The 26,721-nt window shown below is 39.9% G+C and overlaps 1 protein-coding gene across 1 annotated transcript in view; it reads left to right on the top strand.

Moving 5' to 3' along the window:
- DYM (dymeclin) overlaps positions 1 to 26,721 on the top strand; it is a 313,354-nt gene that overhangs the window by 26,149 nt on the left and 260,484 nt on the right. Inside the window, exons 3-5 of the mRNA XM_006891704.1 lie at positions 2,806 to 2,899; positions 4,019 to 4,152; positions 22,512 to 22,584. Of these exons, the coding sequence (XP_006891766.1) occupies positions 2,806 to 2,899; positions 4,019 to 4,152; positions 22,512 to 22,584 (301 nt within the window). The remainder of the gene's footprint in view (positions 1 to 2,805; positions 2,900 to 4,018; positions 4,153 to 22,511; positions 22,585 to 26,721) is intronic.

Below are 26,721 nucleotides of genomic sequence, written 5' to 3'. Positions count from 1 at the left end.
CTCAAACTGTGGTAAGAGCACATACTTAGAAGATATTGGAGTCCATTTGGCAGTTATTAGCACAATGTAGATATGCTGAAACGGAGTACTTATTTCTCTATGTGAATTTACTGTGAATGTGTACAGTCCTGGATTAAAAAAAAAAAGACTTGGAGGATTATTTCCTTATACATTTTGCCACATTTTTAAGAAGTTCCAGTGTGTACGTACAGATGACAGCTAAAGTGTAATTCACACAGAATATCTGCCCCCAAAACAAGTGCTCATGGCAGCCCAGGTGTGTTGAATGTATGTGTTTCTGTTTTTTAAAATATACTTCAAAATAAAGACAGATATCTTGATTTCTTAAGTCTCAGCCGTTTGATGGACCATTGATAAAGCAGAAAGACTTGGCATTTGTCACATATTGTTGACTGTGGTCCAGGCACTCCCTGGGCCTTTTCTGTTTTATCAGTAAAAGGAAAGATTGGTGATAGAGTTGCTGCTTTCTGATGTGTTCTTAAGTTCTGTCATTCCATGGCTCGCTGCATAACCCGATGGAACTACTTTCATTCTGTTTAATATTTTCAGTTAAAGGAGTTGTTGGTATATCAGAGTAGGCAGAACCACGGATTTGGGTCCATAGAAGAGGATGTGTCCTTGACCAAGTGGCAACCTGAAGGAGGTGATGGTGTATACCATCAAACTGGTACCCGGCCACGGCTGACCCTCCAGTGGGATTTCAGAGGCTGTAAATCTCGTGAGAGGAGATTGCCTGTCTTTCTCCCCCACGAGCACCTGGTGGATCCAGACTGTGTGCTTTAAGGTTAGCAGTTCAAGCTGCTTTTACCATTAAGCTACCAAGTGAGGATGTGGAAAATGGAAATAGTAAGGGTGTTTATCCCAGAGAGTTGTTTTGAGGATTAGATGAGATAATGCACAGAAAACACTGATTGTATATTTTGCATTGTAGGTTAGCAGTTGTTTGGCTTCTCCCTGTTCCATAAGCCCATCTTCTGAACATTTTTTTAAAAATTTTTTGTGTGTGTGCGTGTACCGTCAAATTAGATCTGACTGGTACAGGAGGAAATTGTCTCTCCTCCAGTAGAGCATCTGGTGTATTTGAACTGCACACCTCTGGGATTGCAGTGCAGCTTCTTGCCACTAGGCCACCAGAGCTCTCCTGAGTGTTAATTCTTTAAAAAACAAATTGCTTTAAATCTTTGTCTGATTAAGTAACTCCCCCTTTAATCACATTACTTTAAAAATTTTTAAGAAAAAATTTATTCATTGTTGCACATTTCCCCCGTCCCGCCCCCTCCTCCAGCCACCCCACAATATACCCCTTGTTCCAGATTATTCTCGTACATATAATGCTTAATCATACATTTCTTTCAAACGTTTCTTTCTCTCATCTATTTTAATGTAATGTTCATGATCTTTTCACTCTTTCCCCCGTCCTTCCCCCCTTCCTCCCCCCCATGTCGGTCTTATTTTATTACAGCCATGTTATACTTTTGTGACTGAGATATTTCACTTAGCATATTGTCCTCAAGTCTTTCCCATGTTGCATAATGTTTTGCTATTTTTTCAGTGCTGTGTAGTATTCCATTGTGTGGGCATACCATAATTTTTCTAGACATTTGCTTATTGCTGGACACTTAGGTTGCATCCATCTCTTTTTTTATTGTGAATGATGCAGCAGTAAACATTGATGTGCGTACATCTGTTTGAGTTGTGGCTTTCCTTTCATTAGTGTATCACATTACTTTTTAATGTATCTTTTTCTTTTTCATTGTGATATTTGATTAGTTTTTTCCCCCTTTAGCACAATTTTATAGTTCTTTATTGTCTTTGTTATATATTCTGGTGGTGTAGTTTGAAGGGAGTTTTGCCAACTCAGAGTCCAAAGGCCTTGCCTCTGTAGTGGTTTGAGTTGGTCAGTGGCTCCTTAGGAGAAGAATGGACAATCTCCTTCTTGGAAATCTAGTGGAAGGCCAGATGTGAGTCGATTGTCACTCAGTGGCAGTGAAGTTTTTTATTTTATTTTTTTTTAATAGTATTCCTACTTGATGACACACAACAACAACAACAGCAGCATCATACTGGAGATAGAAATTTTGTTATATGCCACTGAGTCAGAACCAACTCATAGCTGAACCTCCAGGGCTGTTAATCACACTGGAGGGGACTTCTGTCTTTCTCCTGTGGAGCAGCTGGTTTATTCAAACTGCTTGTCTTTGAGTTGACAGCTCAATTCCTTACTTCAGGGCTTCAGAGTTTTGAGATCCTCTAAAGAGTCAGCTTTTCTAAAGAGGGAGGGATGTGTGTTTGTAAATTTGAGCATCTTCATTACCTACTGTGTCTTTATAGAGCTCTGGTGGTGGTGTAGTAAGGAATTGCTCTACCACAGCAAAGGCATGTGGTTCAGATCCACCAGCTGCTTCATGGGAGAAAGAATGATTTCATTTTGAAGGGGAAAGAAGATGGACAGTCTTCCCCTGTGCAAGTTACAGTCTCTGAAAACCTGTTGAAGGGTCAGCTATGAGTTGGTTCTGACTTGATGGTGTATAATAAGACTGTGTTTTTACAATTTTGAATTCCAAGATTCAACTGATTCTTGTAAGTCAATTGTTTGTAACTCAAATTAAGGCCAAGCAGCAATATCTCTGGCTGCTTATGCAGTTTATTAGTTTATTAGTGGTGGAAGTGTTGAGTGTTCGTTAATGAACAAATTGAATTAGGCAGTTGTTTTTGTAAATATTATAGTGTGTTCAGTGTCAGATCATAATTTTTACTTTTTAAAAATCCTTTCTTCCTTTACAGTTGAGAACAATCCTCGAACAGGAAACCTTGCTGCACTGATTAAAGTCTTCCTCTGCCGAACCAAAGAACTAAAACTTTCAGCAGAATGTGAGAAGTAAGTCAGCTGGCTAAACTGTGTTCTTTCCATGTTTAACAACTTGAATATTATTTTTAATTTATTAATAACAATAGACTACTGATCTTTTAAATAATTTTGAGGAATTATTCCCGTTATTAAGGAGAAAATGTGAAAGAAAGGGGTTTAGTGTGCAGGTTATGGGAGTGGGATTGTAAATTCTGAAATCTTTGGTCTAAATAGTCCATTGAAATATATTCTTTAAGAAAATCAGTAGTTAAACAGTTATTACAAAAAGGATTATTCTTTTCATTATTATTACAGGCCATATCTACTTTAAATGCCTTAGTTGGAGAATTATTTTGTTCTGCACATGTTGCCTTTATTTTTCTCTTTTTAGATTCAGTGGGAGTTTAATCTTTTATACATTCAAACATTTTTCAAATGAATGCCAATCTTTCTGTATGATTATTCATTGCCCTGCCTGGGAAACAAATTATACGGAAGCCACTGAAAGTTTTCCCCGTGTATTCACGCTCCTAAATACAAATAATAAATATTGTATTATGCCATTGATGATCCCTAGTTAATTTTTTTGTTAGATATTTGCACATATTTTTAAACTTTGAAAAATTGAGTTTTTATCTTTGCATCAGGGAACTCTTTTGGCTTGGTGGGTAGGGAGTTGCACTCCCAACCCAGAGGAAGTCGATTTGAATCCATCAGCTGTTCCACAGGAGAAAGATGGACAATCTCCTCCCATGTGTTTATAGCCTCTGAAAAACCTACTGGAGGGCCATGAGTCAGTTCTTCTGACTTCATGACAATGAAGTTTTTGTTTTTCTTTGCATCGTGCTTGTGAACAGCTAAAATCAAGATGAAGAGCAATCACGCTCAGGGGCATCGCTTAAGACTTTGATTATACTGCCTTACTGTGTCAGGTACACAGAATGCTGTAAAAATAAAATGTAATGGCTATCACTGATCCAGTGTAATGTGTGGTTAACAGTTTTTAAAGGATAGGAGTATTGTTCTGTTAACACAGATAGAGTGACTAGAGTGGTTGGTGGGAATGAGCAAATCACGTGCCTGAAATATACTGGCCAGGCTCAGGCTTAAACACTGATATTTGTGTGATTTTTGGCTTTTCCTTTCTAGCCACCTCTTCATTTGGCAGACACATAATGCTCTGTTTATTATTTGCTGTTTGCTGAAAGTGTTCATCTGTGAGATGTCTGAGGAGGAATTACAGCTTCATTTTACTTATGAAGAAAAATCTCCTGGCAGTTACAGTAAGTATTACTTTTCAAGATGATTGGGCTTAAAGTCTGTGGAATATAATTTTGAACACTTCAGCTTTCCTCCCATAGTTTTTTATGTTTGAAATGACCTGACATGGTCACTGTTTTCTTCCTTTTGAAGTGAGCAAGACTTTCTAGGTTAGGGGTGGGTGAGAGAACAACCCACAAAAATTACCTTTTTTTACAAAAAAATAATAGCATTGACGCTTGTACCTATTTTTGTTTTATGTTCATGAGGCATAAGAGACAGAAAAAGAAAGAAAATTCCTAGGGATTTATTCCTTTCAGGAAATCCCCCACGTAGCCATTTAACTTTAGAGTACTCAGTCATTACTGTTGAGTTGGTTACGACTGATCAGTTTCTGAGATTATAAATGGCACAGAGGAGATTTCCTGTTTTCCTCCGTCAGAGCTGCTAGTGGATTTGAACGACCAGAGAGCTGAACCCTTTGGGTTGCTGGCTCCCTTTAGACCCCCAGAGCGCCCTCTATCTACCAGATCAACATGTTAAATAAAAACAACAGGAACTACAGAGTTTATAAATGGTCGAGGTTACTTCATCCATTATGACAACAGATCCTGAATCTGAATGTCTTGGGACTACTTTATCACAAGTCACTCTTAAAAAATCATTTTATGATGCTGACATAACTTTTTACATTTTTGAAGATACACAGAAAAGTTACCATTTTCTGCTAATATTGTGGAAATTGTTTTGCTAGCATTTAAGAAGACCTGTAGTTTTTAACTCAGATGTTGATGTTTTATATATTAGCATTGGGGGGTGGGGGGAAAGCCTAAATAAGTCCATAAAGGACTCCTAGCAGCACAATGGTTAAGCATTTGGCTGTTAACTGAATAAATGGTCAGTGGTTTGAACCTACCAGCCGCTCCATGGGAGAAAGCTGCGGCGGTCTGTTTTTGTGAAGATTTATAGCCTTCGAAACCCTGTGGGACATTTCTGGTGTGTCCGACATGGTCACTGTGAGTCTTGATGGCCTTGATGGCAGTTGCTTTGTTGTTGTTAGGTGCCGTCAAATTGAGAATGACCCATAGTGACCCTGTGGACAACAGATCTGAACCCTGTTCTGTCCTGTGCCGTCCTCGTCATCTCTGACACTTGTGAGCCCTTCGCTGCAGTCTCGGTGTCGGTCCATCTCGTTGGCATTTTCCCTCTTATGCTGACCCTCCTTCTAAGCCAGATGTTCCTTTGCAAGGACTAGCTAGCCTCACCTCACAGCACGACCAGAATAAGAGAGACAGAGCTTCCGCATCTCTGGCTCCAAGGAGCGTTCACGGTGCACTGTCCCCAAGATGTACTTGTTTGTTCGAAGAAGCTTAAAACCTGCAGCCTGAAAGTGAGAGGGCAGATGAACACGTTACTAGTAAACTATGTGGAGTGTAATATTTTCATCTAGACGCTTGACATTCTTTTCCAACTTCTTTCCATAGTTTGTTAATGTAATTAGGATAGAAAATGAACTAACACTTTAGACATCCAGGGCTAGTTCCTCCTTCTTATTTAAAAAAAAAAATAGAAGGAAGTATGTTTTATTTTCTTTCCGTTTTAAAAAATTTAAACCACAGAATAGTTGAAAGGATTGCACAGAGAATACCCATAACCTTTTCATCTTTCACTTAGATGTACCAGTTGTTATCATGATACTGCCTTTGCCAATGTCGTCGTCTTTTCCTCCCTTCCTTGTCCCCCTTAGTTTCTCTAGGTATGCACATGGATGTGTATTTATATTTACTGTTTATACATTTTTAATTTATAGAAAATTTTCAGAATATGTATATATATTTATATACCCATTTTAATGTTTTATCTGTTACTATTTGAGCGCCTCACTCACATGCATTTTCTCAAGTGTGTACCCCCATTGAAAAATTATGTGTATGTAATTTCCCCTCCCCCTGAACCATTTGAGACGTAAGTTTCTTTATAACCCTTTTACTTCTAATTACTTCCAGTGTTTGTCTGATGAATAAGGAAATTGCCTTACGTAACCACAGCTCATCCATCACTTTCAGTATAGTAAATGTGAAAACAATACTTTAATCTGCTTTTAGTAGATTCTGTAAGTCTACTGATTACACTTCAGTTTTATAAACTGAGTTGGTAGTGTCATTTTAGAGATTGCCTAGCCTTTAAGTCAGGTACTTTGACGGCCGAGTGAGTTAAGGTGTTGTACTGCTAAACCAACGACAGACAGTTTGAATCTTACACTTGCTCCTTGAGAGTAAGACGAGCAGTCTCCCCCTGTGCAGTTTACAGCCTCTGAAAAGCCTCTGGAAGGTGCAGTTTACAGCCTCTGATAACTTTCTCTGAAAGCTGTGAATTGGTTCCCACTTGACGGCAGTAAGTGAGTGTGTTCTGTGCTTCAGTTACCTGGAACATTTCTTTAGTGTTTTTCTTTCACAACACTGAGTTTTTGAAGAATACAATCAAAGGTTTTTATTATACTTTCCTCATTGTGGGTTTACTTGCTATACCCTCCTGATTTGGTCCTTGTGTACTGCAGAATACTACGTAAGTGATGTGTTCTTAGGGCTGTGTGAACAGGGACTCAGTGATAACGGCACTTTCTCAGGCCTCAGTTTGCGGTTGTTGGTATTGAGTACCGTCGAGTCAGAACTGACCCATCGCTGACTCTCCAGCAGGTTTTCATAGACATTAAATCACAGGGGAGGAAATTGTGCTCCTCTCTTGTGCAGCAGTTGGTGGATTCAAACTGCTTGCCTTTGGGTTGGCAGCACAGCCTCTTAGCACTAGGCCACAAGAGCTCCCTCACATCTCAGTTTCTGAGACTGGAATGTCTTCATGTCACTCCAAAAGTATATGTTGCCCGGTTGAAAACCATGACTTCCAAGAATACTTTAGTCATATTAACCTTTTTTTCTAGGGATGAAGGCAGAAATACTCTGGAGTTTCCTTTTCAAAACACACCTCTTCCCTTGTCAGGCTTCTCTCCACCCCCAATCCAGAGATGACAGGAATCATATATATGGTTCAGAGTCACATGTTACCAGTTTCTCATGTGAGGCTGGGAGAACCATGTTTATGCTGCTAATTGTAGCCTGTCTGCTCTGTGGGTTTCATGCCTGTATGTAATTGTACATACTTTCATAAAAATGTACGACTATGTTTCACTCCACTGTGATTGCTAAACATTAAAGTCAAACATTGACATAGGGAACAAACACACAAAGGATTTATTGTCTATCCAGGTCAAAAGCATAATGCAGTCAGGTTTCAGTACACACATATATCTGCTAATGAAATAGTTCTTAAATTCTAGAATCTTTAAAAACAATGTTATGGGAAAATAGGAAAGGGTCAGCAGAAAATTAATCTTTTATACATGCAAACATATAAATAATAATTTTGCTTGGTGAAAACCTTAAATTATGTTTGTTACCATTTAATTGTCTTAGAGAATTATGTTCACTTTTTAGACAAACGCAAATCCATGGTCCATTCAAGATGGTATAGTATTTATGCTTGCTCCTGTCACCCCATTGCGTGAGAGTCAGAGAATCTCCTTGACGTACCACTGAGCAACTCATATGGAGCCCGTACATCCTAGCCTAGCCTTCCTTTTTAAAGATCAGTAATTGAATATAAATTTCTGTTTTGCTGTTACCCTTCTCAAATTCAAGAAGAAATAACGTCCTTCTTAATCCACACTTGAAAAACGCTATAAATTGGCCAACATATTAACATCTTTTGTAGAAGCAGTTACACGGATATCTATTTTATAGGCACATGTTGAAGGATGTTTTCTGTCTCTTTCCATTTCTCAAAATGCCATTGAGAGCTTCTGCACATTTTAAGGAAACTGAAGACTGGACAAAAATCTCTGATAGTGAGTGCTTCGGTATCACAGGAAAGAAATCTTGTTGCTCTTGGCAGTGTGTTGTAGAGATAGTCAGGACAGGGAGTAACTCTTTGGATGGATATAGACAGAATGGAGTTTGCCAAAACTTGTATCAGCACTGCCCATCACATACACAGATTAGATGGATAGAGTCTAACTTGGGACAGCTTGGTTTGATGTTTTCTCTTTAATTTATGTGGAAAATCTTACTTATTCTCTAATAATACTGAATACAGAAAGACTAGGTTTATCTTTAATTTTCTTTTTTGAGAATTTGCTGGATTCAGAATACTAAAATTAAGCTTGTTTCAAGTGCTCTAGAGTTTCTTTCCAAACAAATGATGCAGTTGGCCTGTGGTAGGGAAGTTGTAATAAGCCCTGCTTTTCCTGTAAAGCTAATGTCCCTTATTTCATCGCTAAATTGTGTTAACTTTAATTATTATTTTTGAAGGATGGAAAAATTATTTATTGAAAGAAATATATTAATACAGTTTTAGCGTCTTATTTGCTGGCTGTCCTTGTTTATTGCTTTTTCTGTCCTAGTGGACCCATTCTGCGATTTATTATTTTGCCCTACTTAAGGTGTGTGCACTGCTCTTTCATTCACTTTGGGGAGTGAAGAAGAATGTGCAGGCAGTAAAAACTTTTTAAGTTTTGGTATTTAAAAATACTGAATGACAAATAATACATGGTTCTGTATTGTTGTGTGTTGAGTTGATTCTGACTCATCTTGTCCCTGTAGGACTGAGGAGAATCGCCCCATGGTGTTTTCTAGGTTCTGCATTTTTATGGGCACAGATTGCTGGTCTTTTGTCCTTTGAAGCAGCTGATATGGTCAGACCACAGAGCTTTTGGTTAGCCCCTGACATTATGCTATGAGGACTTCTTACAAATCATATGCCATCTGATAGTTTACCAGGTAAAACTAAAAAGCTCAAAATCATTGCCGTGGAGTTGGAACAGACTCATTGCTGACCTCGCAGTGGGTTTCTGAGACTCTGAACGGCATAGGGCATTACCCATCTTTCTCCTGCAGAGCTGTGGGTATATTTGAAGCACCAGACAAGCATGGCTTTTGAGTTAGCAGCACAACTCCCAACATATTATGCTATGAGAGAATGAGAGATCTGTGGTCTTTCTGGTGGGGCTAAATACCCTCCTAGGATGTCCTTTGCCCCCAGCACTTCTGCTCTTACTGGAGCCTGAAAAGCATAATGTTATTGTACAACTCCCTCCCTTATTCAATGCCATCTAGTTGGAACTGACTCATAGCTGATCATCCAGTGGGTTTTCATCACAGGAGAGGCGATTTTAAGAATTGTACATCCTAGGCGGTTTAATCCAGCTGCTGTGTACTGTAGGGTTGGAATGACTCATAGCAGAATCACCCACCAGAGGGTTTTCAGGTAAGTTCCAATAGGTTTCAATAGGGAAATAGTGTGGGAGGAGATTGGATGTCTTTCTCCTGTGGAGCAGCTCGGGGATTCAAACCATGTGCCTTTGGGTTGGTAGAACAAATTTACCATTAAGCTACTAGAATAAAAACAGTTTGCCTACTTTGAACCACCGGTCTGTGATGGTTGTCACATTGAAAGAGCCCTCTGGGTGGTCAGATGATGGAGAATTCTTTCCACCCACTGACCACACCCTTTTTTACTGCAGTGTTAGTTAGCATGGCAGAATTTCTCTCTTTCCTTTTTTTTTTTTTTGTTCTTTTGGTTTTTTAAAAAACTTATTTATTTTTAATTTCAATGAAAATTTACAGAGACTTTGGATTTCCATTCATTCATTATTGCACTTTTCTCCCCTCCCAGCCCTCCTCCCAGTACACTACCCTCTTTTCTTTTACTCTAGTAAAAGAAAAATTCTTTCATTGTTTTACAATCCCTCCCCCCAGGTCCACTCCACTATGCAGCCTTTGCTCTGAACTCCTGTCATGACAAAAATACCTAATAATTTTCCCTCTTAAACCGTTTTCTCCATCATCTGTTTCAGTGCAGTATACATTATTGAACCCCTCTGTCTCAGTCTCCTCCCAACCCCGAGGTCCGTTGCATGGCAAAATTTCTGCGTCCACTTGTGTTTTATCCATTTTGTTTCCAGCTGAATCTGCTGTTGGTCCACAGCTTAAGTCCAGGGATAGTTTATTCATCGCGTATTTAATTCCTTTGTTTTTTTGTTTTTTTTTACAGTCATTTATTTATTAATTGTCTAATTCCTTTGTTTTTAATCTTACATGTTCTTGATTTGAGGTTTTGATTTCTGGTCACTAGCATTATAATACGCTCCATTCATGTCTTCTTTTTGTGATTTGTAAAGATGCAGTAAGGTTAGATAATTGCACACACTCCTGAATGAAGAGGTGGGGGTGGGGTGGGGTGGATAAGACCCAAGCTGGCTCACAAGAAGCATTAGGGGGAGCATCCCTTTATTAGCTGATGTGTGAGTCTCTGAATTAGATGTGTGCAGGATTATTTAGGAATAGGTTTTATATGCTCAGTTGTACAGTATAGGAAGGTAAAATTCATGGATCTAGAGGACCATCTTCAAACAACTGAGCAGTCACCTGCTTGAGGCAAATTAGGTAGATGGGGCTATTATAGCAGAGAGAATTTGAATGTTCTTCATTTCCTTGTCATCCCACTTTGATCAGACGGACATGGCTGACATTTTTCATTGAAACAGTCTTTATGGTGGTAATGTGACTATTAGGAAGCTCCGAGTTTATATTGCAAATTTGTGAAGATTTCATCCCTTCCATTCACTATATATTATGTGGCAACAAATTGTTTGCAAGAGAATGTGGGCCATTATGATGATGACGACACTTGTCTGTAGCCTTTATAATTGTGGGCTCAGTGCCCAACATTTGTAATTGTAGAAGAGATGTTTGGGCCGAATGATGGAGACAGTATACCAGAGAGGTAATGACTCTTCAGTTAATTAAGGCTCTTTGCTTTCAGCTTATGGTTATTCTGTAGTCATGTTTGATAATGTGATAAAGTCTTTGTAGTATGAAATAAACTTTTCTTCAGCTCATTTAGTTCTGACAGAAAGAGGGAGTCTTTGGAAGCTTTTTAGAATGTAGACATTTATTTTCTGTGAAGGCATACAGAAGATTTAGTTGAATGGAGCAGTTGACACCTAAGGCTTGTTTCCTCCCATGTAGTCAAGTGACCACCTTCCGCAGTTTCTGTGTTCTAGAGAGGTGCTCTGTGTAGATTCCAGGCCAAGAGGCCCTAGGCTCCCCAACCCCCATGCCTACTACACTTAGGCATAGTTGCAGGTGTCTATGTATGAGAACAGAACTGGAAGAGGCACAGTTTTAATCTGACTCTTAGAAGACTGGCACTAACATTCTGCCCACTCTATCGCCTCTGCTGCCGGAAGATGAGTGGAGTGTCCCTCAGTAAGACCCCTGGGCTGCTCCAGTGAGGCCAGCGTGCCTGCCCTTTATTTACCTCACACTGGCCATTCCCAAAGAAGGGGGGGAAAAGTCAAGATAAGAAATTTGTGGATAATAGAAAGAAAAAAAATTATAACTTTAAGGCTATAATACTATAAGAAAAACAAACTGGTAGCTCAGGTAGCTTAGTTGTACTGTCAGCCAAAGGCAGGCGGTTCAAACCCACCAGCTGCTCCAAGGGCGACAGGTGGGCAGTCTCCTTTCGTGCGATTCACAGCCTCTGAAAACTCTCAGAAGGGTCCACTATCCATTGGTTCTGACTGGACAACACATAAGAACAACAGTACAGCCACATTCTTTCTTTGGTTTAAAATCTTTAAGAAGGCTTTACATACCCGGACAGTTGGTGGTGCATTTGCTTACGTAAACTCAGTGAAAGAGAATTTCTCTCTTTGGGCAGGGGATGGATACCTCTGGTGACCCAGACGGTCTGGACCTGGGGTCACTGGGTTTCCTGCTCTTCTTGTCAGTCTTTACAGCAGCGTGTCAGACCCTAGATGGTGAGGCTGGTGAGGGTGGTTGCAATGTAAGAGGGGAACCTGAAATTGGAGAGTGTAGCTGAATAGTTCGTCATTGGTTTTTGGTTTTTCCCCCCCAGTCTGTGTGACAGAAAAAGAAATGATACTTTATTATAGGAATAAGTCTTACAATTTAAGAAAAAAATGTCAGTTAAAAAGACTTTAAATAGAAATAGTAGAAAATACATATACACACCCTCACATACTCGTAATGATATGCATTTAAATGTCCAACAATGTTAATAATCACGGAAATTGTCATTGGTTTTAATATAAGACATAGTAGTTGGATTCCACTAGTTGTACATTGTGGTTGTTAGGTGCCGTCCAGTCTATTTTTAACTCCTGGTTACCCCGGGTAACAGCAGAGCCTTCTCAATGGAGTTTCTAAGGCTGCAGTCTTCACAGAAGCACATCGCCACTGAGTGAGTTTGAACCGCCAGCTTTTTGGTTAGCAGTGAGCATTTTAATCATTGTATTACCAGTGCACCTTTAGTTACAGGGACTAATGCAGAAAAAAGGGAGGCAGAAAAAAGGGAGGCAGAAAAAAGGGGAGCTCTGGTGGCCTAGTGTCAAGAAACTGCACTGCAGTCCCAAAGCACTTGGCTCGAATCTACCACCTGCCCCTTGGGAGGATGGAACATCTCCTCTCGTGCAGTTAACTGCTTCTGAAAACCTGCTGGAGGGTCAGCTTTGGGTTGTTCCCGACTCTACGACATGCCACCACAACAGTGCAAAAAAACAGCCAGGAACTGAAAAATGTTAAGAGTATAAAGCATATAAGAAGGTTTTCCTTTAAAATATTTAACATAATGAGTTGAGATCTAGCATTGCAAAAAATCAAGAGTGCCTCTAGGAGCTTCTAAATTACTCTTTGGTCTTACAATAGGTGATAACAGTTTTATAGTTCTTTTTTCTTCCTCTCTCTATCTTTCATGTTATTAGTGGAACAAAATCAATTAAACTTACTAAGAGGCACATTTTATCTTCTAATCTAGTAGGCTGTATTATCCTTCAGGCTAATTAGAAACATGGTCTTTAACCACAGTGGAGGCAGCCAACCAGAATTATTGCAGGTCTTATTGGAATGGTATAGGATGTAGGCCTACAAATGGTATAATGCATTGAAATATAGATCAGTTTTATTTTTAGAGAAGAACGAGTCCATTTGCTTTTCCTCTATGATTAATTTATAAGAGGCAGATTTGATTCTGCTAATTGAAGGTTTAAAGCTGATTTTTAATATTCACGAATATTCAGATACTGCTCTCATGGTTCAGACTGGTACTAGTAGTACCATATTCTGCTCTACTATATGGCATTTTCTTAATGTAAGTAGATAGTCCAGATGATGTACATTCTTTATGTGTCTTCAAAAACCAAAGCCACTATGAACGTTTTGAGTCCAGCTCTGTTATTTCTTGATTAATTTTTTATTACTTACATTTGGCACAGTGTAGCATGGAACAGCATTGGGAAACTGGCAGCTTAATTTTCTGAATGCTAAGAAAACAACAGTTAGCTCACTGTCTTGTAACATTACTCTCATGACAACCTGCGGCCTGGTTTAAGGGACCTGTATGTTTCTTTTTTCTGGCTGCTGTTTTGTTTTCCGTCAGTGCTAGTTTATTCCCTTCACCAAGTGAATAATCCCTTCCCCTCCTTCATTCTGTTCCCTCTCTTTTGCTCTCCGTTCTTGCTCCAGTGGAAGGAATTTCATTGTATTAGGGCAGCATTTTATTGATTTATTTATTTAGTTAGTTGTTAGTTATTTTTAGGGCAGCATTTTAATGCCACTTTGTTGCCTCCTTTAGGGACAACATGAGGGCGCAGTAAACTTTTATCAGAACACGGTACTGAACAGATTCAAGTAGAAGTAAGTCCTGGTGACTGAAACTTGTATATAGATTAGGGTTGATTCAAGCTGAAAGGGATGGCCTTAATTGTCAGCTGGATCACTTCTTTCTTTGGGCTCATGGGGGTCAGGGAAGCATTGGGGATATTGCAAGGAGTAGGGTGGGATTTCAGTGATCTTGTTTTACATAATCCTCATAGTAATTGTTTTGTATTTATTCACAGTTTTAGATGATTTCTAAGTTGTATAGTTCAGCCAAGGGCTTCTAGTATGTGTTAATGAATATATAGTGTGCCTTGTAGATTTATAAACTAATATGTGATACCTTAACATTTTTTTAAAATGACTCATGGTACCACTTAAGTGGAATTTGTTTTTAGCGTGGTAAATGAAATGTGGATTGGTTGACTGGCTTTTTGGAGCCAATTTTGTCTATAAATAGTTCTTTAAAAATAAAGTATAAATTTGCCATGAGATCAGCAAAACTGGATGGGCCTTGGTTTTAATCATTGACCATTTGATCACAAATTCTATAGAAAACAGATCTTTGAAATCTTATATAGTCCTTGCCTTTTGGAGCCGTGGAGGTGGAATCAACCCTCAAAACAAATACTCTGAGATAATCTTTGGACAATAAGCCAAAGTTTTCTTACAGCCAGATTTTGCTTACCTAGAAACAAATGTCTGCCTTGAACATTAGAATCTTTTTTTTAAATTTTATTTTACTAATCATTAGAATCTTTTAAGATTGATCTATGCAGCATCAAATCAACAGCTGCACCTCTATGAAGAATAGATAGGAACTTAAGAGAGCAGCAAAAAAACTCAGATGAGTGAAAAAGTTTGCATAAGTCAAGGGACGTAATCAGTGTCTTTGAATTATACACATAGACACTTGAATGGTACGTGTCTAAAGAGGAGAAAACAGGCCACGGAGGCACATGTACATGAGCATCTCTCTGAAGGGCCAGAGGCAGTAAGAATAGTACAGCCTCTCTCGGCCCCAGTGTAGAAAGCAAATGAAGATCCCATGGCTCAGCCCTGTGTGTTCCTAGAGCCACAGCAGCGTTAAGAGGTTCGATTATTTGTTGATGACTCACAGTTAGGGTACCAGTAATGGACTTTATTAGAGAAGGAAGTTGGAGAGTTGGGGAGGCAAAGAATATCACCCCAAACAAATCCAAACTCAGCCCAAGTTCCAAGACACAGTTCCTTAATTAGCCCAGGCTTTAGTTTCAGTTTAGCAGTTCAAATCTAAATTATCCAGCAAGGTTTGCCTCAGAGTAGTTTTAAGTCAGCTTGTCCATCAAGCATTCAGCAAGAACACCAAAAAACTTTAACTGTGGCCAGCACAAGTGCAGGAAGCCTCATGTCACACCTTTGCCACAGAAATGCCACAGTCTCTCCAGTGTCTCGCCACCTCAAGGCTTGCTGTCTCATGTGGGAATCACTCTTTCTCTTATCCTAGTCCCACAGCTGATGCTGATTTGCAAGACCATGTGTCTGCTAGTTGGAGACCAGGTGCAGCTAACTGCAATGGCTTTGTGGGGGAGGGGGAGCCAACTTTTATGCCAGCACCGCAGTATATTTTTTTCTTTCTTTTTTTTTTTTTTTGTTTAAATTAATTTTTTTGTGTGTGTACCGTTTAATCGGATCTGACTGGTACAGGAGGAGATTTCCCCTCCTTCTCCACCAGAGCATCTGGTAGATTGCAGTATGTTTTTGCTGTATATGTTCTCAAAAACAACAGCAAAAAGAAATTATTTAAAAAATTGTATACTGCTGGTGGGATAGTAAAATGGGTATAACCACTCTGAAAGGGGGTTTGGTGTTTCCTCAAAAAGCTGAGTGTAGAAATCCCATATGACTCAGCTATTCCACTACTGGAAATATACCCCAAGGACAGTAGACCTGAGACACAAACATATTTGTATACCTATGTTCATAGTATTACTCAGAATAGCAAGAAAGTGAAAACAACCTACATGCCCATCAACTAATGAATAGATTGGGAAATGATGGTACATTCACACAATAGAATACTTTGCAGCTCCAAGGAGCAACGATTTTGTAAAATACTATGTAACTTGGGAGAATCTGCAGAGCATCATACTGAAGTGAACTAACCCAATCTCTTAAGGCTAAATACTGCATAAGACCATTGTTGTAAAAATAGAAGGACTAGTAAGAGGTGAATAAAAGTCCAAAAGGGAAGACAGAGGGCGGGGAGAGGAGGAAGTTACTAGAAGAGGAGACTTTGGTGAGCTGCGGGGTGGGCAGTGAGGTGGTGAAGCAAGAAAGATCACATGACGATATGAAAAGACAGGGTAATAGTGGTCATGGACCAGTGGGGATTAATTTTATAAAACACAAATGTACATGAGCAGTCACTGTAGGAGTGTGAAATACAGTATATATTAAAAATATACAATGTATATGAATTTTGTTTGCAAACTAATAAAAACTAAAAATGAAGTGAGTGTTGTGAAATCCTCCTAATTTAAAATATTAAAACAATTTTATAGTTTTTCTTCTTGAGATCCTGGAGTCAGATTTAGGTTCATAGTTGGGCTCTGTCATTTAACTGTGTGACCTTGAGTTAATAAACTAACCTCTCTGAGCCTGAGCTTTAATTTCTTCTTAAAATGAGGATATTTTACTCTTCCTTTTCAGAATTATTCTCAGGATTATTAGAAGTCTGAAGTCCTTACTATAATGCCCACCCAGTTGTAAACTGCTCAGTCCATTGTAGCTATTAATATGTCACAGATGGCAAAGATGTGAAGCATTAAAATGTTTGACAAGAAATCTAGAAGTTTAAAGAGAAATTTGAAAGTCTTTAAAAGATAAAAATGCTGGATTGTAAAGCATTACAATACAGTAAACACACTGAATCTTGGCAAAGTAACTTGCTCAAAGAACCTCAGTTTGCTTTGTCATTGAACTGCACATCTGAAGATCTTTTGAGAGATTCTCTTTCCTTTGAGAAATACAAGCCCATGTTACTGTAATTTTAGTAAGTGAGATAGATATTTGTTTTTACTGGAAGTAAGGAAGATTTTTGGCCTCCTATGTAAGCTGAGGTGATACAAAGACTACTTGAAAAATAATGCTATGTAAGTAACCTACTTAGCCCCACATACAGTAAGTAATCAAATCCTATCTCTCTTCACATAATAGAAAATTATGAGGCAAGAAATAAGAATAACATTCTGTAGGATTATAAATAGCAGTCTTCAGAGATTTCAACTGGGAGTTACTTATTCTTGTCTTGTTTTTGTGGTAAAGTTTTTACCTGGAAATGCTTTATTTTACTTGTGTGAAATGTGTATCACCACCACCACCACCATCACCACCACCACCACTGCCACCACCACCACCATCATTGCACTAAATAAATAAAGCTGTGAGTGGACTTGATTTACTTGCAAAGTTCATATACATGGTGTTTCACATGGTTCTTCATTCACACTGTGTTTCATATAATCATTCTCATGCATTATGTTTTATAAAATTAATCACCATTGGATCTTGCCCATCATTACCCTGTCTTTTCACCCAGACCCTCCCCATTTACTGCCCCCCCTTCCCTCCACCCACCAAACTCTGCAACCCTCTGGTTTTGCCCCACGTGTCCTCCCCCCCTCCCCCCAACCTTGAGTTTGTGCGTGGACTTCTTAATTGACACAGTTGTAAACTTGGACGAGATCATGATTTAGATGGCCCTTGGAAAACTAAATAGAGAATCTAGTCACCATTTTGAGGTTTAAACATTGTATTTACAGCCCTGGAACAGAAGATAAAGGAAAACCCAGTTGGGTACACTCTTGAGTCCTGAGTTCCCGCACCTTCTATGAATAAACCATTGACTACTTGACTGAACAATAATGTATCATTGAACGGGTCAGTTTATTTAATCTGAAGTGTTCTTTAGGTAATCAGTGAGGAATTTTTAAATTGAATCTTAGCTAGGACATTACAGTCGTGATGAGCTGGTGAGTGACCTGTCAGTTCAGCAAGCATGTGCTTCGCATGTTCTGTATTCCGGTCTATGAGCTTGATGGAATAGGCTGTTCATGCACTTGAATGTAGCAGACAGCCTTGGCGGTGGGAAGATATGCGTTACACCCTTGCCGCTCTGTAGTGTAACCTCAGAGACAAATGTTACTTATTTCCTTATTTTACTTTTTTCACTGGCTAAGTCAAGCCTGTGGCTTCTTGGAATGATATTTAATGTAGTTATTGAACTTGATTCTTGCTGTTTATCCTTAACCTTAATTGGTATGTTCAGCATGACTTAATATTATATTTGAGTCTGTACTCACTTTAGAGAGTGGTTGTGCCAGTTCTTTCTATGGCAAACAGGAAGAAATTCCTTGATAATTCTGAGTACCAGCTGATACTGTAGAGAGAAGAATTTGTAAATGGTGTCTGAGACTCCAGGTACTTTGGTGCTTGCAAAACAATTGCTGGATTTATAGACACCTGGATTCAGTTCAGCAAACATGTATTTAGTGTATACTATTTGCCAGACTCTTTGTAGTCATTGCCCTCAAGAATTAGACAATCCAATAAGGACTTGCTGACATGTAAACAAAATTATGGGAGCATGTAACCAACATATGCAATGAAAAACATATGCTTTGGGCATGGATGGTTTAGAGATGATTCATTTTATTTAAAGTGAGGCAGGAGTTGAATTTGTTAGGGAAGATGGCTTAGATTGATGATGATGGTTTTTTAAAGAAATCATTGATTGTTGCAAGGTATTCCGGACAGAAAGAATGCTATTGAGAAGTCACAGAATGGCATGCACAGGTAGTGTGGTGTTGCTGCAATCTAATCGTTAAGGGAATGATTTAAAAAATTTTTGCTTCCTTTTCTCTCACTTCTCATCTATGTTAACCCTCTTAGATTGATTCTGTGTGTTCACCTTTCTTTAGCTTTTAATATTAGTAGTCTTGTATAATAATTAGGGTACTTTGTTGACTTAGCGGTAAGAAGCTGCACTGCAATCCCAAAGGCACATAGTTTGAATCCCTCAGCTGCTTTGTACAAGAAGGATGAGCAATCTCCTCTCGTGTTATTTACTGCCTCTGAAAAACCCGCTGGAGGGTAAGGTATGGGTCAGTTCTGACTGAATGGCACATAACAACAACAACAACAAAAATAATTGTTCTTTTTTAATTTAATATTAGTTTTCATGCAAAATTGCATGCGTTGTTTTTCGTGTATATACATGGTGTTTTACATCACCATTCCCATATATTTTGGGGTGGGTGGGTTTGTTTTTGGTTGGTTTTTTTCTTTTTTGTACTAGAGTCCCACTTTTTATTGAAATATTTAACAAGCATAATGCAATGTAGTGTGTTCTTTTTTAATTGATATTTTAATGAAAGTTTATAAAGAACTTGGGTTTCCATTCCTTCATTGTTGCACATTTTCCTCCCAGCCTCCCTACCCCCCAGATCACTTTTTCTTTGGGGAAAAAGTTTTTTAATTGTTATGTGGTGTCCCCCACCCCCCACACACACACTATGCAGTTCTTACTCTGGAGGACTCCTGTTATGCCAATAAAACCTTTTATATATATATATTCCTTTTATATAGTTCTCTCCCTTGTCTGTTTCAATGTTGTGTACATTATCTATCCCCTCTTTTCTTAGTTTCCCTCCAACCCCATGTCAGTCCTGTTTTATAACAGTGGCATTATGCATTACTTGCCTTTTTGTGACTGAGGTAGTTCATTCAACATAATGTCCTCCATGGTCACCCATTTTGTATACGTATTTCATGAATTCTTTGTTTTTCAGTGCTGCATAATATTCCATTTTGTGAATATACCACAGCTTCTCTAGCTATTCATTTGTTGATGGACACTTGGGCTGTTTCCAACTCTTTGCTATTGTGAACAAAGCAGCAATAAACGTGGGTGTGCGTATATCTGCTTGTGTGGCAGTTCTGATTTCTTTAGGGTATATTCCCATTAGTGGAATTGTTGGGTCAAATGGTATTTTCTATTTCCGACTTTTTGAGAAAGCACCATTACTGCCTTCCGTAGTGTTTATATCATCTTACACTCCCACCAACAGTGAATACGGGTTCCAGTTCCTCCACAACCTCACCAGCGTTTGATGTTTGCTGTTCTGTTAAATTTTGCTATTCTTCCTGGGTTGAGATGATATCTCATAGTTGTTTTGAAGGCTTTGAACTTTTGCAGCGAGTGTTTCAAGTACTTCACACTTTTAGCAATCAAGGTTTGTGGGATCTGCTCAACACAGGTTGTTTATGAATCTTCCTCCAATCCTAATGCCACATTTTCTTTCATAGAGTCTTCCTTCTCAAATTATTCAGCATACAGATTGAATAGATACGGAGAAAGCATGCAAGCCCTACAGGATCCACCACACCTATCTTGATTTTGAAGCATGTTGTTCCCTTGCTTGCTCTGTACAGACAGCAGCTTCTTGGTCTAGGTACTGTTTTTATATGAGCACAATAAATATCTGGGATTCCCATTCTTCTCAGGATTAACTGTGGTTGTCATGATCCACATAGTCCAATGTCTTTGAGTAGTCAATAAAACACAGATAGACTTATTTCTGGTAATCTCTGCTTTCATGCCAGCAGTGATATCTGCCCCTTCTAAACTCAGCTTGAACTTTTGGCAGTTCTCTGTCCGCGTACTGTTGTAGCTGTTTTTGGATGAGCATCAGCAATATTTTACTTGGGTGTGTGTGATATTAATGATATTGTTTGATAATTTCTGCATTCTGTTGGATCACCCTTCTTGGGAATGGGAGCAAATATGTTTCTCTTCCAGTCAGTTGGCCAGGTTGCAGTCCTCCAAATTTTCTGACACAGACCAGTGATCATGTCCAGGTCTGCTTCTGTTAGTTTAAGCATGTCAAGTAGTACCCATTGATTCCTGGGGGCTTAATTTTTTGCCAGTGCCATCAATGAAGCTTGAACTTCTTCCTTCAGTATTACTGGTTTTTGGTCACAAGTTACTTTCTGAAATGATTCCATGTTGAGAAATTGTTTTTGGTACAGTGACTATGTATTCTCTCCATCTTATTTGGTGCTTCCTGGATCATTCAAGATTAATATTGCCATTCAAAACTTCACATTTTTTTCCCCTTTCAGTTATCTCAGCTTGAGAAATGCTGAGTGAAATCTTCCTTTTTTATTCTCTGATTCTAGCTGTTTGTAAGTACACTAGTTAGGAAAATTTGAAGGAGCTCAGGAGTGACTTTGCATTTAACAGAATTTGTGTAACAGACTTGAGATAATAAAATAATGAATGAAGGAGTTCTGGTGCCCTGGTGGCAAGAAGCTGCACTGCAGTGCTGATGGCAGGAGGTTCAAGGCCACCAGCTGTTCTGTGGGAGGATGGGCAGTCTCCTCCTGTGTGATTAACTGCCTTTGAAAGCCTGCTGGAGAGTCAGCTGTGAGTCGGGGTTCTGACTTGACAGTATTCAACAACAAACAAACAACAGCAATACATGAGAGTGGTTGTGTAATTGTGGGGACCTATCGATTGATCATAGATGGGCAAGAGAAAATAATTTTGATTTTGATCTAAATTTAATGATGCCATTATCCAAGAAGAAAAGAAGAAGTAGGTGTATTTGAGCGAAAGAAATTCTGTTCTGAGCATGTTGCATTTGCAGCACTGGTGGTGCGTCTAGGTGAAGCTGACTTAGTAGACATTGGATGTAAATGTGAATTTTAGTAGAAAACTGGACTTCACCATCATCACCATGCAAGTGATGCTTGACTAGGGACAGCATAGGAAGTGAGAAGGAAACAAAACCAGTGGTAGAATTCACCAAGAGGAAAGGTTTGCTGAGCAAAGAGATGGTATGAAGTAATGGAAGGGAAGTCTAGTTAGACATAAGGTGTCATCGGAGGCTAAGGGAGGAAAGAATTTCATGACGGCAGAAATGTCAGTAGTGTGTAGAAGCTGCAAGTTCCAAAATATGTGAGCTAGATTTGAAAATTAGGAGGTCCTTAGGACAGAGGAGCATTTCTTTTGAACTATACTTTTCATTCTGCCTTTGCCATTGGGTGTGGAACTTGGGGAAAGCCTTTTTTCATCCTGGGCTCTTTCTAAAAGATGAAATTGGTTTAATTAATGGCTTTCAGTCTTTGATGTATGGAGCCCCAAGGAGTCTTTGTCATCAAGAAGAACAAGCATGAGGACAGATGTTTAGAGAGATGGAGCTAAGGTCCTCTACTCCTGCTTCAAAGAAAGATGTAGAGCAACTTGATTTTTATCTGTTTTATTAATTTGACTTTGGTGTAAGATTTCCTTTGAAGAAACAGTACAGTATAAGAGCTTTGAGACTCAGTGGCCTAGAGAGCGGTCCTAAGACACGTTCAGACTTTGAAAGCCACGTGATTAGTAGCGGGGGCTCACATTTCTCGTAATAACTGAAGGTTATCATTGATTTTAACTTACTCACCTTTGATATTTCATTCAGAGGTCAGTGTTAACATGGGAGGTATATAGTTAGAGCTGTGTTTATTTTTGTTGGGAATAAAAATAATCTGACTTCTAAGCAATTTCAGTTTTGTTTTATACTCTGTTTAAAAATAACTTAGAAATTTTTTATGTTTCTTTTCAGGTTCTGACTCAGAGGATCTCCTGGAAGAATTGATCTGCTGTTTGATGCAGTTAATCACTGATGTTCCACTCTTGTGAGTGTTGTCGAAGTCTGGGTTTGTTTTCTCTTGTTCATAGATTGAAAACAATAGTTGAGCACATGTTGGAGGGTCTGTGAGTTGCCTTTTAGAAACTGTACATCCATGTGGTTCTTTTATCCGCATCACCTAATATTACTTGCCTAGCTGTCCCCATCAAAGCAAGGATTTTGTGTTATTAAGGGATGAATACTCAGACTCTCTAGCAAACACATGGTAGGTACTGTAGTAGATTGAGTAACAGCCTTCAGAGCTCTGGTGGCCTAGTGTCAAGAAGCTGCACTGCAGTCCCGAAGGCACATGGTTCAAATCTACCAGCTGCTCTGCAAGAGAAGGATGGACTGTCTCCTCTTCTGTGATTAACTGCCTCTGAAAATCCGCCAGAGGGTTTGCTGTGGGTTGGTTCTGACTTAATGGCACGCAACAGCAAGGCGAGAGTTATTTGGAAGTTAAAAGCCAATTGCTTTGGTTCTTTGAAATAAAGACTTTTATACATAGATTGTTAGTTGTCCACCAGATATTTTCACTGGTTCCTTTTCCAGTTTTCCTTCACAGTAGAGCTGGTCAGACAAGGACAGTGAAGCTTTATCTCACATAGTTTGTGCTTTTTAGAAAAGGCCACTGTGCTTGGAAAGATGAAGCGTCAGTAAAAGGGGGGAGGCCCGTCAACACGATGAATTGACTCAGTGACTGTAACAGTGAGAGATGATGAGGACGGTGCAGGACAGAGCAGGGTTCAGATCCGTTCCTAGAGGGTTGCTTGTAGTTGTCGTCGTCAGCTCATGGCACCTAACGCCCACAATACACGGTGGTTAGTAGGATGATGTTGTTGTGTACTGTACAGTCGGAACCGACCCATAGATGACCCTCTGGTGAGTTTTCAGAGGCAGCTAGTTGGACGGTAGGAGATTGCCCATTCTTCTTTCACGGAGCAGCTGGTGGCTTTGAACTGTGTGCATTTGGGTTTGTAGTTCAGTTTCTTGCCACTAGGCCACCAGAGCTCTAGTAAGATGTAGGAAAAGTAAAGCTGATGAGTGAAACTCCTTCTGGAGAGCTGACAGCTAGGAGGCATGTCCTTGCGCTGAGGTCATCGATCCTTCCTGCAGTCTGGACTGTGGATAAGGTCTTCTGAGTTGCATGGCCCTGTTAGCACCATGCGGCTTACGGAGAACACTACCTTGATGTCATAGAGCTGCTGAACCAAAGCCATTGACCACCAGTGAACCCCAAATTTTCTGTGGGGAAACTAGAACCTTACTAGTTTAAACTGTTGTACCTGGGTTTCTTGTACTACGTCTAATTATAGCCAGTCCCTGTCTGATTAAAGACGTTAATCCAGCTTGCTACTTCTAAAACTGACTCCCAACCCTTTTGTCTATTTTTTCTCAATTGTCCCCTGAGGTAGATGTTACTTCTCCATTGTCCCTTCTTCCAAGGAGATGTTAATACACTGAGTGTGTTTATCTATGTATGTATACGACTCTGGCCCTTGGGGGTTGCTGAAATGATTGCATTATGGGGCTTTTTCATTCCCAGATAGCCAGTTTTCAAGAAATTACTTTTAAATGCTATTACTTTTGAAAAGAAAAAGATTTTTGAGTTTATCCTCTGTCATAGACTTGCAGTCTGCATGTAGAGGTAGTTAGAAAAGTGCCATTTGCCTGTGGCCTGGTAAGAATGTGGGAAGTGTTTGTGAGAACAATGTGCTCCTGGCCTTGGTTGTGCCTGCAGGGCAGCATCCACAATTCTCCGGTCAGTGTAGAAGTGAGAACCACCGACCTGGCCATCGCGGCCAGGACTGGGTTACCATCCCTGCTGCTGACGGAGACGCTTGAGGAGTCACCTGCTGATGTGCCTCACCGAGCGGGGTCTGTGGCAGACACAAGCGCAGCCTGCCTTTGCCTCTTTTCTAGCAGGACTCAGGTACTGTTTGGGGAGTCTCTGTGCCCACCTGAATTTTCAGATGCCCTGGCAACTGAATGTGGACATCTGACGCTGTTTGAGGCCACTGAGATTTTCACGGGGGTTAGGAGCTTCCAGAGGATTTTCCCTTCAGCTGTTTGCTTACTGGTCCTCTCTTGTCTGTCTTCCTGGGTTGGGGAGGCCGGGTATCTTGAAACTGTGATAACAAGTGCCACATGCAAAGAATAGCATCCCCAAAGCCATCAGAATAAATAAGTGGGAGATGGACCATTATGGAATAAGTATACCAGCTTTGGAACACTTGTCTTTAGATTTCTTCTTACTTGCAAAACCAAAAATTTCACCTGTTTTGACTAAGTGCCTGTGTTAGATTTGTGCTGCATGTTGTTGTTGTTGTTGTTGTGTGCCATCGATTTGGAACCAACCCATTGCTGACCTTCTAGCAGGTTTTCAGAGACAGTTAATAACATGGGAGGAGACTGGCCTTCCTTCTCTCATGGAGCAGCTGGTGGATTTGAACCACGTGCCTTTGGGATTGCAGTGCAGTTTCTTACCACTAGGTCACCAGAGCTCCATGTGCTATCTCTGGTCAAATATAATCTTTATTTCTCCAGTTCTTAACAAAATTGATACTGGAAACAAGTAAGATTTAGTGGCGTAGTCTGTAGAGAGGAGAACTACTGACCCAACACACGGCCTCTCTGGCGGTTCAAATCCACCAGTGGCTCAGTGGGAGATGGATGGGGAATCTCTGAAATCCTGCTGGAGGGTCAGCTGTAAGTAGGTTAACAGCAGCTTGACAGCAGTGAGTGAATGGTACAGTGAACCCAAAAATCCTTTGTCAAAGGAGATAAGACTCAGCAAGTCAGAATGCTCACATGTTAAGTTGGTGACCAGGTTTTTTTGGTCAGTTTCTTATTCACTCTTTGAGCTTTTCTCTTTGCCAGTACAACTGGGCACTCACATTTTTCTTATATGCTTTCTTGCATCACATCTAAATTTGTGCTAGAGTTTTTGACCTTATGTCAAAGTGAAGATGCCTAATTAGCAGGTAGTTCACCAGGTTTTGAGTTTAGGAGTGGTATCAGTTTAGAACATTGACTGTATTGTGTGATCTGAATATAGTTGGTCATTGAAGTGCTGGGACAGTGTGTGGACAGTGTGGAGGATGAGGTAAAGAGAAGACTTAGGCTGGAGCCCAGGACACTGTTACCATGTAAGGGGGAGATAAAGCCAAAGTCTGGAAAAAACCCAGCAGTAGTAGGAGTGTGGCTGCCTGATGACAAAAATGTTTAAATGCTCAACCACTAGAAAAAGGTTGGTGACCCAAATCCATCCAAAAGTGCTGTTTGACGACCGGCCTGGCCATTTGTTACCAAGGTCCCAGCCGTGAAAACTGTGGAGCAGCTCGTGGTGCACACCTGCCTTTGCTTAATTGCCCCTTGGCCTGTTTATCTTCTTAGGTAGATGGAGTTTATTGAGGCCATGTTACTGTTAGGTGCCATAGAGTTGAGTACAACTCATAGTGACCTTGAGAACAAAAGATCTGAATGCTGTTCTGTCCTGTGCCATCCTCACACTTCCTGACACACAAGAGCTTACTTTAGCAGTCACTGTGTCAGTCCACCTGATTAAGGGCTTCTCCTTCACCAACCTTGTGCCCTTCCCAGCATCATGTCCTTCTCCAAAGAATAGCGCTTCTTGGCAACAAGCCCAAGGTATGTGAGGTGAAGCCTCATCATTCTTTCTGCTAAAGAGCACTCTGGCAGCACCCTCTCCAAGACAGATCTATTCAGTCTCTTGATCGTCCATGGGATGTTCAGTGCTCTTCTCCAACCCACAGCTCAAAGGCATCAGTTCTTTTTCTGTCATCCTTATTTATTGTCCAGCTCTCAGATGCATAGCAAGTGATCGGAAAGAGCATGGCTTGAAGCAGACTTATCCTAGTCCTCAAACTGACATCATTGCTTCTCAGTAATTTGGAGAGGTCCCTAACGGCAGATTTTCCCAGTGCAATGCATCTCCTTATTTTCTGACTGCTGGTACCAAGTGTGTTAATTGTGGATCCAAGCAAGATGAAGCTGTTGACACTTTCAGTCTCCTTGCCACCCATCATGATGCTGCCTATTGGTCCAGTGGTAAGAATCTTTGTCTTTCTGATACTGAGATACAGTCTTTACCGAAGGCTGCATTCCTTGATCTTTAACCTCA

The sequence above is a fragment of the Elephantulus edwardii genome, unplaced genomic scaffold (genome assembly GCF_000299155.1).
Source record: "Elephantulus edwardii isolate Elephantulus edwardi_28Jun2011 unplaced genomic scaffold, EleEdw1.0 scaffold00103, whole genome shotgun sequence".
NCBI lineage: Eukaryota > Metazoa > Chordata > Mammalia > Macroscelidea > Macroscelididae > Elephantulus > Elephantulus edwardii.
This window is presented reverse-complemented; position numbering and strand designations above follow the sequence as displayed.